This window comes from Nipponia nippon, unplaced genomic scaffold (assembly GCF_047370975.1).
Source record: "Nipponia nippon isolate SJK-2023a ecotype South Korea unplaced genomic scaffold, ASM4737097v1 scaffold_28, whole genome shotgun sequence".
NCBI lineage: Eukaryota > Metazoa > Chordata > Aves > Pelecaniformes > Threskiornithidae > Nipponia > Nipponia nippon.
The window spans coordinates 6,827,385-6,841,141 of NW_028262345.1; the positions used below are offsets into that span (position 1 = coordinate 6,827,385).

The window sequence follows — 13,757 nt, forward strand, 5'->3', positions numbered from 1 at the left end:
GCGCGCGGGTGTCCGCCCACCCAGCTTCAGGAGTCGGCCCGACGGAGGGGTGGATACAGCCATGGGCAAAGGGGACGGGGACCCGCAGGCTGGCAGTTTGGGGGCGCCTCTGCGAGAGCTGCTGCCAAGAAACTCGTGAGGAAGGCAGGCGCTGTGGGATCACGGAGGAGAGCCCTGCGGGACACGACGAGGGTGAGTTTTCATCACCGCAACAGACCGAGGGCAGTGACTGCAATCCCCCAGCGCCGGGGCTTCACGGATCCTCCAGAAGCAGGGACAGGAACTTTTGCAGACCACATACATTTCCTTGGACTGGGTGGGATTAGAGGCGTTGAAGAGCAAGGGAGCAGGTCAGGAGGTGGCGGGGGGGCCCTCCCTGGGCTGGGGAGACCTCTGCTCAGCGCTGCGCAGAGCCGCGGGGGACCGCGATGCTGCCTGCAGCCTGGCCGCCCTGTTCGCGGGGCCGGGAAGTAACGAGGGGGGATCTGGAAAAGGGGGGAGCCCGGGGCAGTGAACTGCGGGGAGCTGAGGGGTGTGAAGGGCCGCGCGGGAGAGCCGGAGCCGGGGCTGGGGAGGGTCTGGCAGGGGTGGCCTCAAGCTGTGCCGGGCCAAGAAGGAAGTTTCTCCCGGGACACCCGACAGTTGCCTCAGTGGTCCTTGCAGATGCCTCTGCAGTGGCTGCCCGGGGACACCGCTGTTTCCCTGCTTGCATTAAAGGGCCCGTGGAAGGGGGCGAGGAACCTGCCCTCCCCGGCGAGCCCTCACCAGCTCTGCTGGCAGTGCCGAGGAGGCAGCGGGCAGGACGAGGCAGCAGGCAGGACGGCTCTGCGCTGGGAGAGGGAGGCAGGGAGAGGGGAAAGCGTTGCTCCGCGGGAGAGCTGCAGGCAAGGGAGGGCTGAGAATGACAAAGGCAGCCAAGCACTCACCCGCAGTCCGTGTGCCCGGGGCCCCTCGCTCAGCGCCCAGCCCGGCGCGCCTGGCCCAGCCGGGAAGGTCCTGCAGAGCGTCTGATCGCTGCGAGCGCCTCCTGCTCGCTGCCAGCTCCCGGGCTGCCAGGCCGCCTTGTCTTTTAAAGGTCACAGCCAGAGGACCTTGCAGTAAATATAAGGTGCTGATGGGAGGCTCTGTTCCCGCGTCGCCACCTCCTCCGTCGGCAGGAGGGCTCTGCCTGCTCCTGGTCTGGGAGCCCGGCATCCCCCGGCTCTGGGAGGTTTGGGAGGGGGCCGGGGCCGTCCTCGTGTTGCTGCTGGGAGCGGGGCTGGGGCTGCCCCTGGCAAGATGCTCCAGGGCAGCCGGGGCCAGCGCAGCGCCTGCTGCATTGAGCTGGGAGGCTGCATCCCAACTGCTCTGCTCAGCCCTACCCTGCTCGGTACCCACGTGGAGGGAAGCAGGAGCCCTCCTCGGAGAGCAGCCGGGCATTTTAACCCTCCCAGCTCCGTTAGTGCAAGGTGAGAGGGAGCGAGGGGCACACAGGGGCCTGGCAGCCTCTCTGCCCCCCCCGGCAGGCTGTGAGCCAGCTGGCAGGACCCTGAGCCCTTCCTCCTGTCCCCCCGGGGAGGTGACAGTGTCCGAGCAGCGGGTGCCCGCCTTCCCTGAAACCGGACACAGCAGCCTTGTGCTGGACTCAGCAGAACAAGTTTCCGCTGAGCCACAGTACCCCCGGGTCCCATGCCGGACATCTCAGCATGGTGCCAAAATCCCAGGGCCGGCTGCCGTGAGTGCCCTTCCCGGCCGTGGCACACACCACTCACCGAGGCCGGGCTGCGGGAGAGCAGAGCATTTCCCAGGCCCACGGCAACGGCAGATGTCTCACAAGATCAGTCGGCCGAGGAGACCGGCCAGAGCTGCCAAGTGTGCCAGCTCCATCAGGCCCCTGTGACAGGCAGCATCCCGCTCCGAGCCCCGGGGCTGTGTGGCCAGGAGGCCACGGCTGGCCCCGAGCGGGCAGCGGGAGCGGGCAGCGCGGCGCCAGGCTCGCCGCCTCTCCCCGGCGGGGCACGCAGAGCCCTGCCTCTGCAGAGTTGCTCAGCAGGGAGATAGCGGCCGCAGGGGCACGTCGCCGCGGAAGAAGCTGCGTGCCTGCCCAGCGCACCCGGTTCGTGCCAGTGCCCGCAGGAGCCCCTTTGTATTTGCTGGGTGGTGCTGCTATTCCCAACCTCCCTGCCTCCAAAAGGATTTAGGGTTCTGCTGGGGGGATTCACGACGGCAGTTTGGCCAAACCCATCCCAACTTCACCCACCTTTTGGGAAGCAAACTTGACAGACACCTGAGCATCCTGGGAAGGAGTCCGCCACCCATAGCGGCCTTTCCCTGCAGCAGGGTACGGGCGTTACTGTTTCAGGTCCCCAGCGCTGCGGGTCTCTGTGGTCCTGCTCACAGGATGCTGGAGGCGCCAGCCTCAGCCTCATCTGCCCCCCGCTTCAGCGCCTGTGACCGTGGCCCAGAGGCCCCAGCATGGGCTCTTTGACACCTAGCAGCCATCATGCACCCTTGCAGGGATGACAGGCGTCCCTCCACCCCTCCGCACCTCTCTGCCGAGCTGCTCCTCAGAAGTGTGTCCCCCCCCCCATTAGCAAGGCTCCAGCAGATGCAGCGCTCCTCCTCCTGTCTCAGCACACCGCTGCCTGGTCGCCAGCGCCTGCAGCTCCGCTCACCAAGCCGGATCCATCACCAAGCCGGATCCATCACCTAGCTGTATCCATCGCAGCCGCCCGCCGAGGCACCTTCTGCTGCATCAGCAGTACTCTGCACGCTGCTCCCGCAGCGCCGGCTGCCAGCGCTGCCCAGCCCGCTCTGCCTGTACTTTTCCTGTCTCTGCTGCCAGCTCTGCAGCCCTAGCTCCTCAACCCGCAGGCGCTGCTGGCATCCTCTCGGGGTCCCCTGGGATGCCGCTGTGCCCTGCGAAGCCTCCTGCTTTCCCCTTCCCTCCTGCTTCGTGCTCCTCGCCAGGTGGGAAGGAGACTGAGCTGCAAAGGGGGCTGGAGTGGGGCTGAGGAGTCTCCCAAAGCGCCGTGGAGCTGACAGGCCGTGGCAGCCCGGACACGCGGTCAGGGCCCTGGGCAGCATCGCTGCGGGCGAGCTGCTTTCACACCCAAAAAGCAGCAATCCTGCTGAAGCCATGCCGTAGTGCTGTACCCGGCAAAGGAGGTGCAGCCTCGCCCGGCCCCTGGGGTGAGCTTTGCCGGGACACGTGCCTTGTGCCAGCAAGGACTGCAGCCCGGAGAAACCATCAGTGCTGTTCCCGCACCGCGAGCACCGCAGCACCTCCTCCCCCTTCCTGCCATGCCTGTTCTCAGAACGCGTCACCTCCAGCAAACCGCTGCTCTGCGCAGGGTCTGGCTGCCTAATGGACCTGGGTGCCAAGGTGAAGCTCTATCTTTGCGCGCCACGTCATCGGAGGCCTCCGTTAGGAGGGCCCTGCCAGCACCTTTTTGGATGTGGTCTGCTGGAGGTTAGGTCTAATGGATGCGATGGCGAGGAAAGGTTGTGGAGACGGGAACTTATGTGCAGCCAATTATCCTGGAACAAGCTCACAGCGAGAAAAATAAGTTTTCCAAGTGTTCCCCTTGGTGCCGGGCAGATTCCCCCTGCAGCCTTGCCCACCGGTGTCCGGCTCTGCGTCCCCGTCTGCGGCTGCAGAGCTGTCTGGTGTCCGCCCGGGGGTAGAGGGGTGCTGGCAGCTACACGGGGAGGGAGGGTGGGGAGCCTGGTGGCGTCACCCTGCCGAGGTGCACCGAAGGAGAGCTGAGCCCCAGCCTCGGCCCGCTCTCTTGTCCCCCCCGGCAGCGGCAGGGGCAGCCACCGGCCTTCGCGATGCTTCGCCCCTTTCCAAGGCCGGCCCCGGCGCAGCCCCGCAGGGGGCTCTCCCCCAGCCCTCCCCGCAGGGGGCCCTCCCGCACCCCTCCCTGCGGGCCCCGCTGCGGCTCAGCTCCGCGCCGCGCCCGGGGGCACCGGCCGCGGACACGCCATCGGTGCCGGGGCCCGGCCGGGCGGGAGCAGGGGCAGCCTCCGGGGCGGGGGAGCTGCGAGGGCAACGGCCCGAGGGCGGGGAGGGGACGCGGCGGGGCGGCCCGGCCGGCGCGGAGCGGCGCGGCGCGGCGCGGCGCGGCGGAGGATGCGCGGCGCGGCGCAGCGCGGAGGAGGGCGCGGCGCGGAGCAGCGCGGAGGAGGGCGCAGCGCGGCCCCGCCCGGCGCGGCGCGGCCCCGCCCGGCCCCGCTCGCCCTCGGCGGGGGCGACCAGAGCCGGGCCGCTGCGGGTCAGGAGGGACCGCGCCGCCCCGCTCCGCGCCGCAGCCATGGCCCGGGGCTCGCCCGCCGCCCGCCGCCGCGCCGCGCCGCGCCTGCTGGCAGCGCTCCTGGGTAAGGGGCGCGGGGGCCGGGGGGCTCCGGGCGGCCGGGGGGCGCCTCCCCGGGGACCCGCGGGCACCTCCGGCAGCCCGGGGCGGGGCGGCACGGCGGGGCCCCCGGCTCCCGGCCGCCCCCGGCTCCCGGCCGCCCCCTCGGCTCGCCGCGGCGGGGTGACCCTCGCTAAGTCGGCCTCCCTCCGCGCTCGGCTGCTTTGCCTCTGGCCCGCCGGCACCGCAAGGAGTCGGACGCTGCCGCTCGGGTGGATCTCCCGTCCGCGGGCGCTGATGCGATTGTCTCTGCTCCGCAGCCGGAGAGGCCGAAGCACTGAGGATAAGTGACTTGTCCAAGGTGACTTCGCAGCCGAGTCCGAGAGCGGACTCTGAAGTCCTGGCTCCAGCCCCCTGCCCTGCCCGCATCAGTCGCTAACATCGCCAGAGCTTTCTTCCGTGAGCACTGCGGCTGCATCCCGCTTTGCCCTGCTCCGCTCTGCTGCTCTGCGAGCAGGGACCGCTGCTACCTGCCTGCTAACGGGAACCAGGGGAATAGCCGTAGGGAAGCAATGCACTGCTTCAACGCAGCCGCCAGCACGCCCGCCGACAGGTCATTCTTTTTTACGGTTCCTTTTGTAAGACACCATTTGCATGCGCTTCTCCCCAGCGCGGGGACGAGCCCACGCTGCAGGGCCGCCGCTTGGAGCACGACGCCCAGACCTGTGTCCGGGGGTGCCTGCGACCCCCCAGCTGCAGGGTGGAGGAGGGAGTTTGCGGCCGCCCCCTCCCCGCTGCAGCCCCTGGGGCTGGTGCCAAGCCACCTGCATCAGCCCTCGCGCACCGGCTGCGCTTCTGCTCGCGTAGGTCATCCTTGTGTCGACGGGCACAGGGAGCCTGAAACCGAGGGCGGCCTTTGCAGCACTTGCTGGTGGGAAACTCCCTTGAGAGGCGTTTTAGAGGGCATAGTTCTTAAGTTTGTTTCAAGTGAGCTGGAGACGCGAAAGGACACGTAAGTACCGGGCTCCCTGCAGGATTTGGGTGCTGGTCCCTGGTTCAAAGTGCCTCCTCGGCTAGCTGCAGTGCAAGCTGCTTTCGGCACGGGGCTGGCAGCGGGGTGGGGGAGGGACTCGGAGACGCTGGAGACCTTGGGGGTCTGGGGTCCGGGGCGTGGAGGCGGGAACCCTCTCCCCCAGGTCGCTCGGGTGGGCTGGGAGCCCAGAGGCGAGGGGGAAGGGGAGAGTTTCTGGGCAGGTCTCTCTCTCTGTGCGTTTCGGGGATGCTGTGCTCTCCAGGGAGGGGCAGCGGGCTCCTGGCTGCACCAGAGAGCCACGGCACAGCTTTTTCCATCGGTGCCTGCAGGAAGGGCAGGGCCCGGGTGTCCTGTCCCAGAGCACATCGTGCCGGGGCTCAGGCTGGCCCGGGAGCTCTTCCCTTCCAGCCTCGGTGGAGAGGAGCCGGGCCAGCCCGCCAGGCATGGCTTGCTGTCCGTGCCAGGAGGTCAGATTGATTTTTACGGGCAATGAAAGATTTTATGGAGCAGCTTTCTGACGGATGGTGGGGGCGTCCCGTGGCTTTTCAGGTGAATCCTGTGCCCTTTCCATTAGGGCAGTGATTCCCAGACGGCGTTCCTGACAGGCCGCAGGAAAAGCGGGGGACTGCCAGCAGCCTGTGGGGGGAAAGGCTTGCTCTGGGCCCCGGCCCGGGCTGGAGGGCTATCGCTGCCGTCGCCGGGGCTGGGTCCCGGGTCGCACGCCCAGCCCCGCTGCACGGAGCTCAGTGGCTCTGGGACCCCTCAGCGGGGGGCTTGCCCCGGGTGCTCACCCTCTGCGAGAGCAAAGAGCGGGCAGCCAAGGCTCTGGCGGCAGCAGGAGCGGCTGCTCCCCGGTCCCCCTTCCCTGCCTCTTGGGGAAAGCTTGTGCCTGCAGGCGTGGGAGGCAGCCGGGAGCCCCCGGAGGGGCTTGCCCTGCGCCCTGACGGCCGGGGCTCTGGCGGTACGAAGTGCAGCAGCTTTGGGCGTACGGAACAGTAGCGGTGGCAGCTGGTGTGGCAGGTTTAGTCAGTAATCTCCCAGCCTCCCGATGTGCTTTATTTAGTGGTAACATATCACTTCTCTCTTCCTGAGACCACAGCATGACAGGAACAAGATCAGCCTCCGTTTACCCCACGCGTTCAATTCAGATTACGTTCATGACATTATAACGGTGGCAGACAGGATTAAAAGTGTTACAGGCTGCAAGGAATCGTCTTTCCTGTAGGCGACTGCCCCCTTGCAGCACCCTGCCCGCTCAGGCATACCTGCAGAGCCAGGCATCCCTCCGCTAAGTCGTGCTCCAGGTCGCAGCTCACGATTCCCCCGGGACGCTCCTGGCTGTGAAGTCCCCTCTGTGGCATCCCCAGGGCTGGTCTTGGCGCCCGACAACCGCAGGAGGCCTCCATCTGGGGGGAACCACTCCCGGGCGTTGGCTGAAGCCCCTCATGCAAAATGAAAAGTGCTTCTTTGTAAACTTGAATAACTCCTTCCCTGCAGTGCTTGCAATGCAGCACTGCAGCAGGGCCCGAAGCCCAGGATGCGGGGCTCTCGGGCTTGGCTTGGGCTGCGACGTGCCTGGGGAGTTGTTAGCGCGGGCATGTGTGGGAGAGTAAATCAGCAGCTGAAGCGGCTGCAGAGAGATGCGAATCTGAAGCTGAGGGCAGGGTGTCCAAGTGAAGGTGTCAGTGGAGCTGGGGGCCAGCTTGTAGCTCTGGGAAGAGCCGTGTCCCCTTGGTTTGGTTGTCGGAGCGCCCAGGGAAAGCTTTGTAGGGACGCTTGGGTCCCTTCGGTGGCTGAGGTCTGGGAAGGGGGGGGACAGTGCTTTGCTGGGCTGTATTGCATCTTGGCCGTGCCACGGCACACGAGCGGGACAGGGTCCCGATGTGATGGGGATGGAGAGTGGGGCTGCGCCCCAGGCCCGCAGCAAAGCGTCCCTGTGCCCCCCGGGAAGGGCTCGTGTGGGCACTGCTGGCCCAGCCCAGTGCAGAGGGGTGCAGTGCCAGGCCCCCGCATGGGACCCCGGAGCTTTCAGGCACGCTCTCGGCTCTTGCAGCCGGGCTCATACCGGCTCCTCGATGCGTCCCTCCCTGCTAACGGGGAGGAGAGGAGCGGGAGAGCTGCGTTCTGCGGTTTGAAGGTCATCCGTCAGCTACAGCGGGAGCCGAAGCTCTCTGCCAGGCAGGCGTGAGGGGTGCCGCCCCGGGGGTCTGCCCAGGCCTCAGGGAGCCCGCTGTGCCGGCTGGCTGCGAGAGCCCTGCCTGGGGTGGGGGACGGGCGGAGTGGCAGGCGTCCAGGACAGCAATGCTAATTACTGCTCCAGCTGGCTGCTTGAAGAACAGAGCGCTCTGCTTTGCTTTGGGCTTTTTTTTTTCCCCCCTTTAAGGTTTAGCCGAAGGCCTTCTGGATAACATGCAAATCAGGGCTTTCATTTGCATGCGTTATTCGTGGTGATATTATGGTTCCCTTTGAATCCCCGCTGCCTCTGTGGGTGCCAGCCCGCCCCTGCCCTTCCTCCAGGAGCAGGTCCCTTATCTCTGCCGAGCTGTCCTGGGGCTGGGGCCGGCGTCAGGCGCGTGTGCTCCGGCCACGCCGCTGTGGCAGCCTGCGGTGCCAAAGGGGCCGGGGGGTAACAAACCCGTCCCTGGGCTCTGGGAGGGGAGGAGGGCTGCGTTCGTGCCCCCTGTGCTGAGGCTGCAGGGAGGAGGAGGAGGAGGAGGAGGATGCCGTGGGTCCCTGCCGGTGCCAGGAGTGGGACCTCGGGGGGCAATGGCTGAGCCCCGCTGCCCCCCAGCTCCCTGGGAGGGGATCCCCGCTGCGGCTGATGCTCCAGCCGGAGGCCGGGCTGCAGGGGGGAGAAGGGGTCCCTCCCGTGCCCCGTTCTCCCCCCTGCCCCGTCTGCCCCAAGGGTGCGCGTCCGCAGCAGAGCCCGGCAGCAGGCTGCGCTCCGTCACGGCCCCGGGAAGGACCGGGCTGCAGCGGGCTGGGCTGCGTGCCGGCGCCGTGTCCTCACTCTCTCCTCCCTTCTCCCTGCCAGGTTTGCACGTCTTCGCCATCGCCTTCGCCTTGGAGGTGTCGGTGGGGAAGACCAACACTGTGATGGCTCTGAATAACTCCGACGTCCTGCTGCCCTGCACCTTCACCACCTGCATAGGCTTTCAGGACCTGGTCTTCACGTGGTATTTCAACTCGACAGAGATGGTGGGTGGCTCTCGGGGCTTTGCCGCTGTCTTCCTGGCGGGTCCGTTGGTACTTTCCCAGTGCAGACCAGCACTGCAGTTCTCACGGAGTTCCCGTGCTCCTCTGGCAGGGTGCCCTCCATCCGAGTGTCTCCAGCTCTGGAGGATGGGGCTGTGCAAACAGGGTGCCTCAAATACCCCGGCGCATCTGTGCTGCTGGCACAAAGCTGTTCTGCGTTTTCTGCGGCCCACAGGCTCATTTCTTTTCGTAAATGGGCTGTTCAGGTGCAAGGCTGCGCTTTGGGCAAAATATAGTTAACTTTCTCCTCCTGCGCTTGCTCTGAAATGCTAAAGGGATAGATTTGCTTCCTGCTGGGAATATTCTGCTCTTCGGCTCCATAGCAGGAGGGCTGGGCGAGAGCCGGTCTGGCCTCGCAGGCTGGCCAGCCCTGGATGGCCCTCGAGCAAAGGGACTCTCTCTGCCCTGGGCTTCTCCCATCTGTTGTGGGGTCTGTAACGTTGCTGCAGGGCAGGTCAGGCTGATCGGTTGCTTCCCCAGCGGGCTGTGCGTCAGGTCCCCATCGACGGCTGTTCCTGCTTTAATGGGGTGTGCCGGGACGCCTGGCCGTGTGTGTCTGTGCGTGCAGAGGTGGGGCAGGGCGCCGGCAGGAGAACTCGAGCCTTTCCCTCAGCTGGGGATGTCGGGAGCCCAGCTGACCCCGCGTCCTGCATCCCTGCCTCCGCAGATTTACCACGGCAAGATAAAGAGCAAAGCCTCGGAGCCCGTCCTCGTGGGACGCAACCCACGGGTCGAGTTCGTCGGCTCGACGACCGGGAAGGACAACAACATCTCCATCGTCCTGAAGAACGTGGAGTTCAGCGATGCTGGGAAATACACCTGCCACGTCAAGAACGCCAAGGAGAAGCACGCGCAGCACAACGCCACCATCTTCCTCACGGTGGTCCAGAAGAGTAAGTGCCGGCCGCGGGTCCCGTGCCCCGCGAGTGGCACCGGGGCAGTGGGGATGCAGACCCGGGCTGACCCCGCCCTGGCTCACGGTTGCGGCAGTGCACGGGGTGTTCCTGGCTTCTTGGAGGTAGTTGGCATCCCTGAAGGGCAAGGCTTGGCCTCGTGCCCCGCTGTGCCCTGGGCTGGTGGCTGGCGGAGGGGGTCGCTGCTTTTCGGGGGGGGGCGTGCAGCTGGAACTCCCTGCTCCCCTCCTGAGGCCCCTCAGCACCTTCTCTCCTGCAGTGGTGGAGACAGACAACACTGTGACGCTCATCATCGTGGGCGTTGTAGGGGGGCTTATCGGCCTCCTCATCCTCTTCATGCTCATCAAGAGGGTTGTCCTGTTCATCATCAAGAAGACCCAGGATGGGAAGTGAGTGCGGGTGCCGGTCCCGGCACCCTTCGGCCGGTGCTGCCGTGGGGCAGGGGGTGAGAGGGGCGGGGGGGGCGGGGGGCCGTCAGCTGGCCGTGTGCTCTCCCCCAGGAAGGAGTGCCTCGTGAGCTCATCGGGGAACGACAACACCGAGAACGGCCTGGCCGGCTCCAAGGCGGAACAAAAAGCACCGCCAAAGGCATGAAGCAGCGGCGCCCCGAGCCCCGGCCCGCCCGGCAGCGGGGAGGGTGGGCAGGGGGACAAGCCTTTCCCTTTTGTTTTCTTCCCAAACTGCCAACGCTTGAGACATGTTTCTATTACACACGTGCCTGCAACCTGCACTGCTTCTCAGAAAAGGCTTCGGCTGCCGTGGGGATTGGGAGCTTCTTGTGGACTCGGACTGGGACGCCGCCGGGACAGAGGGAGCCGCCTGCTCCGCCCTGAGCAAAGGCAAGCGGGTGCCGGCTGGGCAGGGAAGGGGCCGGGTGCCGGGGAGCGCCCCGGTCTGCAGCCGGGCGGGCGCTGGGCCACACGCGCTGCGCTCCCGGGGTGCGGGGTGGCGGGCGGCCGGGGGTCCCGACGTGCCGGGGGGGTAGAGGCCGCGAGGAGCTTGGGGCGTCTCGTCTGACTCTGGCGATGCTGAGCTGGGGCGGGCAGGAGCTGCCTGCCTCATGCAGAAGGTTTCTGGAGTGAAGCAAGGATGCACGAATCTTGCCGTAGAGACAGAGGCTCCTGCCTTCGCTGCGTTTCTCATGGGTCCGGCACAGGAGGAGGGGAGAAAGCAGGGCTGTCGCGACGGGGCTTGGCTTCAGCTCTCCTGTTAAGCACACCTGAGAACCAAATCGGCGAAAGGCCCGTTGCTGTCAGGGCTGTCATCTCTTCCCAGCAGGGGCTGGGCGCATGCTCCCGCGGGGCAGGCTGGCCCCGAGGTGCCTCGGTTCCTCCCGTGGCAGGGCTGGGGGGACCGGCGGCCGGGGCTGGCCGTGTCCCGGGGTCACTGCTGGCCCGCGGCGGGGTGAAACTCCGCTTTTCACACTCGCTTTGCCCCACACAGCGAGGGGCTTCTCCCCCAGCCAGCCTTCTCGGGGGGCTCTCCCTGGGTTTGTGCTGCTGCCGCTCGTACTCCTCCTCCCCTCTTTTTAAAGCTCGGCACTCAGAGCAGCGATGCTTTTGATGCTGACTCGCCAAGGCGTAACTCGTTACGCGGATGTTTTTTATATTGGACTCCAGTGGGAAAATGGCTGGTTGCGTTTCCCTTTCGCCCAAGGAAAACTGTGGCACTCCATCCGCGATGCAGGGAGGGAGCACGGTCAAGCCCCGGCGAGGGGAGCCGGGCTAGGGCTGCGCCAGCCCGCGCCCAGGCCTGCCACCGGCCCGCTGGGTGACCCTGGGCAAGTCGCTCTGCTGCTCCATGCCTCAGTTTCCCCGTCTGTAAAATGGGGATAATAATACTGCTCTACCTCACAGGGGTTGTTGTGAGGCTTCCTTGGCTAACATTTGGAAAGTGCTTTGAGATCCTCGGGCGAGGGGTGCCGCAGAAAGCCCTTTGCGAAGGGTACCCGCAGCGGGGACTCGGGCAACGCAGCCCCCTCCCAAGGGCTGTAGCAGGACGTGACACCAGAGGGGAATGAGCTGATCCTACAGCTGAAGCTGACATGTCCTTTACGAAGCGATTTGTTCCCTATTTCTCCTCTATTTGTGGGTGTCTGTCAGTGAAGCTGTAGGACAGGCAGCTCCCCGTCCCCACTCGAAACTGGGAATCAAAGCTGAGCCCTGACTTCCCTGGCCGTGGGGGCTTGCACCCCGACAGAGGGGCCGGAGTGGAAGGCAGGCGAGGATTTGGTGGGCAAGGCAAACAAGGAAAGGTGAGGTGCTACCTTCTCTGGAGACCGCTGTCGGAGAGGTCGGACCCCACCTGCCCGCTTGTGGGGACGGCGGCACGGGGAGCACCTTGCAGCCTCCGCCCGGGTGCACGGCCGGCTGGCCGCACCGGGACTGGGCTCCGGGGCACCCGCTGGAGCAGAGCCCTGCGTTTGGGACAGGAGACGGGTACAGGCACCCGGCCCCGGGCAGGTTTCCTTGGCTGCTGGTTAGACGGGCAAGTGGGAGTCAGGTCCGCGGGATCCCGGGCCCCTCTCTGAGGACCCGTGGGACCCTCAGGCAAATCACTTGATTTCTCTGTGCTTCGGTTTCCCCATCTGTGTAATGGGGACAGTAAATCTGACCTACCTCGCAGGAGGTGTCAGGCTCCCTGCATCGCTTCGCAAAGTGCTCCGAGATCCTGGGGCGAAAGGCACTCTGTAAAGGCCAAGTATCGTTAACAGGCGAGAGTCTGGGCAGGAAGGCGTGAGACCTGCCCGTTGCCCCAAGAGACCCCCCAGCCCATCCTTGGAGGAGACCTCCCATGGGAGAGGACAGCGAGGGAAGGGATTTTTTTAAAGAACTATTTTTAGCTGTCCTAACCTGTTGGCCTTTTTTAGACGGTATCTGGACACGGTTCCACTTACCACAGGATATGCAATGCCGTACTATGCATGGATTACTCCTCTGGCTTGATGGAAGAAGTCAACATAACCAGTTTTTGAAGTGTAACTCTCTCTATACACATATGTGTGCGGGCGCTGTACGCGGCACAGGGGGCTCTGGGGAGCGGGCTGGCTTGGGAGCGTGGGCCGGCTCCGACGGGGTCCCTGCCGTCCAAGGGCTCTGGGGGCTCTGCAAAGGCTTGCTGGGGCACGCGGGGGAGGGGGCCCTGCCGGAGGTGCGTGCTGCGGCAGACCCATATGTGTATAAGCATATATAAATACATGTAGGAGATACCTGCGAATAAGCACGGGATGTGTACAACATGCTGTGTGATGACTTACAGCACATTTTTGCACTGTAGAGGTTTAGTTAGCTTTGCCTTGAATGAAATAAAGTTTATGTTTACTAGAGAAACTCGCTCCAGTGTGGGCTGCCGTGGGTGTCTATTTAGGCTTACCGTGAACCCCCGGCGTGCACGCGCTGCCCTGCAAGCCCTGCTGCGAGGCAAAGAGCAGCAGCGTTTCCCTCGTGGGCCGAGCGCGGGCCGTGTCCGTCCTCTGTAGCTGCTTGTCCCGGGCGGATGACCGCCGCCGCTCTGCCTGCACCCTGCTGCTCCCTCCCGGACACCCCAGGGCGAGGGCATTGCCCGCTGGAGCCCAGGGGCTGCGGGTGCCTGCAGCCGGGGCTGCAGCCCGGCACGGGCCACGGGACGGGGCAGGTCACGTCTCCGTCCGCCGGCAGAGCGGGGCTGTAGAGCCGCCTTTGCAGGGACAGCGTTTGCAGGGTGCCTGCGGGCATTGCCCAGCGCAAAAGGCTCTCCGAGTCGCACGGGAGTGGCCCTGATTTCTACTGGGGCTGAAGCTATGCTAGAAAAAGTTGATTTAAAATAACGCCTAACATCCCTGTTTGTTTACGGTAATTTAAACTGACCCCGTTCTGATCAGCTTGTCTGACTGAGCGGCCGAGGTCCACCCGCACTTTCGTCCTTGCGTGCAGGAACAGCTTGTTCACAACAGCCAGCAAATAAACCCTCCCTTGCACTGGGAACGCAGCTCTGGCAAATAGCGCAGGGTATTGCGAAAAGTATCCCTGCAAGCAAGAGGGACAAAGCCTTCAGAGGCCGTGTGAAAAAACAAAGACTTTCTTTTAATGAGGATACTCTACAGCACAAACATCATTTCTCTCTGTATAACAGTAGTGAGCAAACAGCAGCTTTGCCCGCAGGAGCCTTCCTGCCACAGCAGGGTCGGCACAGGGCAATAAACTAATCTCTCTCCGGAAGGGAGCTTGAGCCGGTCAGATTCCT

The 13,757-nt window shown here is 65.2% G+C and overlaps 1 protein-coding gene across 8 annotated transcripts; it reads left to right on the forward strand.

The window, feature by feature from the left end:
• Positions 1 to 4,237: 4,237 nt before the first annotated feature.
• On the forward strand, positions 4,238 to 12,786 carry SCN4B (sodium voltage-gated channel beta subunit 4). 8 transcript variants are annotated; one of them, XR_015706044.1, is made up of 6 exons: positions 4,238 to 4,359; positions 8,402 to 8,565; positions 9,290 to 9,515; positions 9,796 to 9,925; positions 10,037 to 10,375; positions 10,646 to 12,786. XR_015706044.1 is itself a non-coding variant. In XM_087763376.1 (6 exons), the coding sequence occupies exons 3-6, from the start codon at positions 8,464 to 8,466 to the stop codon at positions 10,128 to 10,130; spliced, it is 552 nt and encodes a 183-aa protein (XP_087619502.1). In that variant the 5' UTR covers positions 4,287 to 4,359; positions 4,655 to 4,947; positions 8,402 to 8,463; the 3' UTR covers positions 10,131 to 12,786. The 8 variants fall into 8 exon arrangements, 6 of the variants coding, with proteins under 6 accessions (XP_087619501.1, XP_087619502.1, XP_087619504.1 ...); XR_015706045.1 differs by having other exon boundaries at positions 12,406 to 12,786; XM_087763376.1 differs by adding an exon at positions 4,655 to 4,947 and having other exon boundaries at positions 4,287 to 4,359; positions 10,037 to 12,786.
• The last annotated feature ends 971 nt before the right edge of the window (positions 12,787 to 13,757 follow it).

Bases quoted from the DNA above. Each gene is read 5' to 3' on its own strand.
- SCN4B (XM_087763375.1), top strand. From the start codon at position 4,296: ATGGCCCGGGGCTCGCCCGCCGCCCGCCGCCGCGCCGCGCCGCGCCTG. The intron at 8,566-9,289 runs GTGGGTGGCTCT...CTGCCTCCGCAG, and splicing joins ATTTCAACTCGACAGAGATG to ATTTACCACGGCAAGATAAA. The intron at 9,926-10,036 runs GTGAGTGCGGGT...GCTCTCCCCCAG, and splicing joins AAGAAGACCCAGGATGGGAA to GAAGGAGTGCCTCGTGAGCT.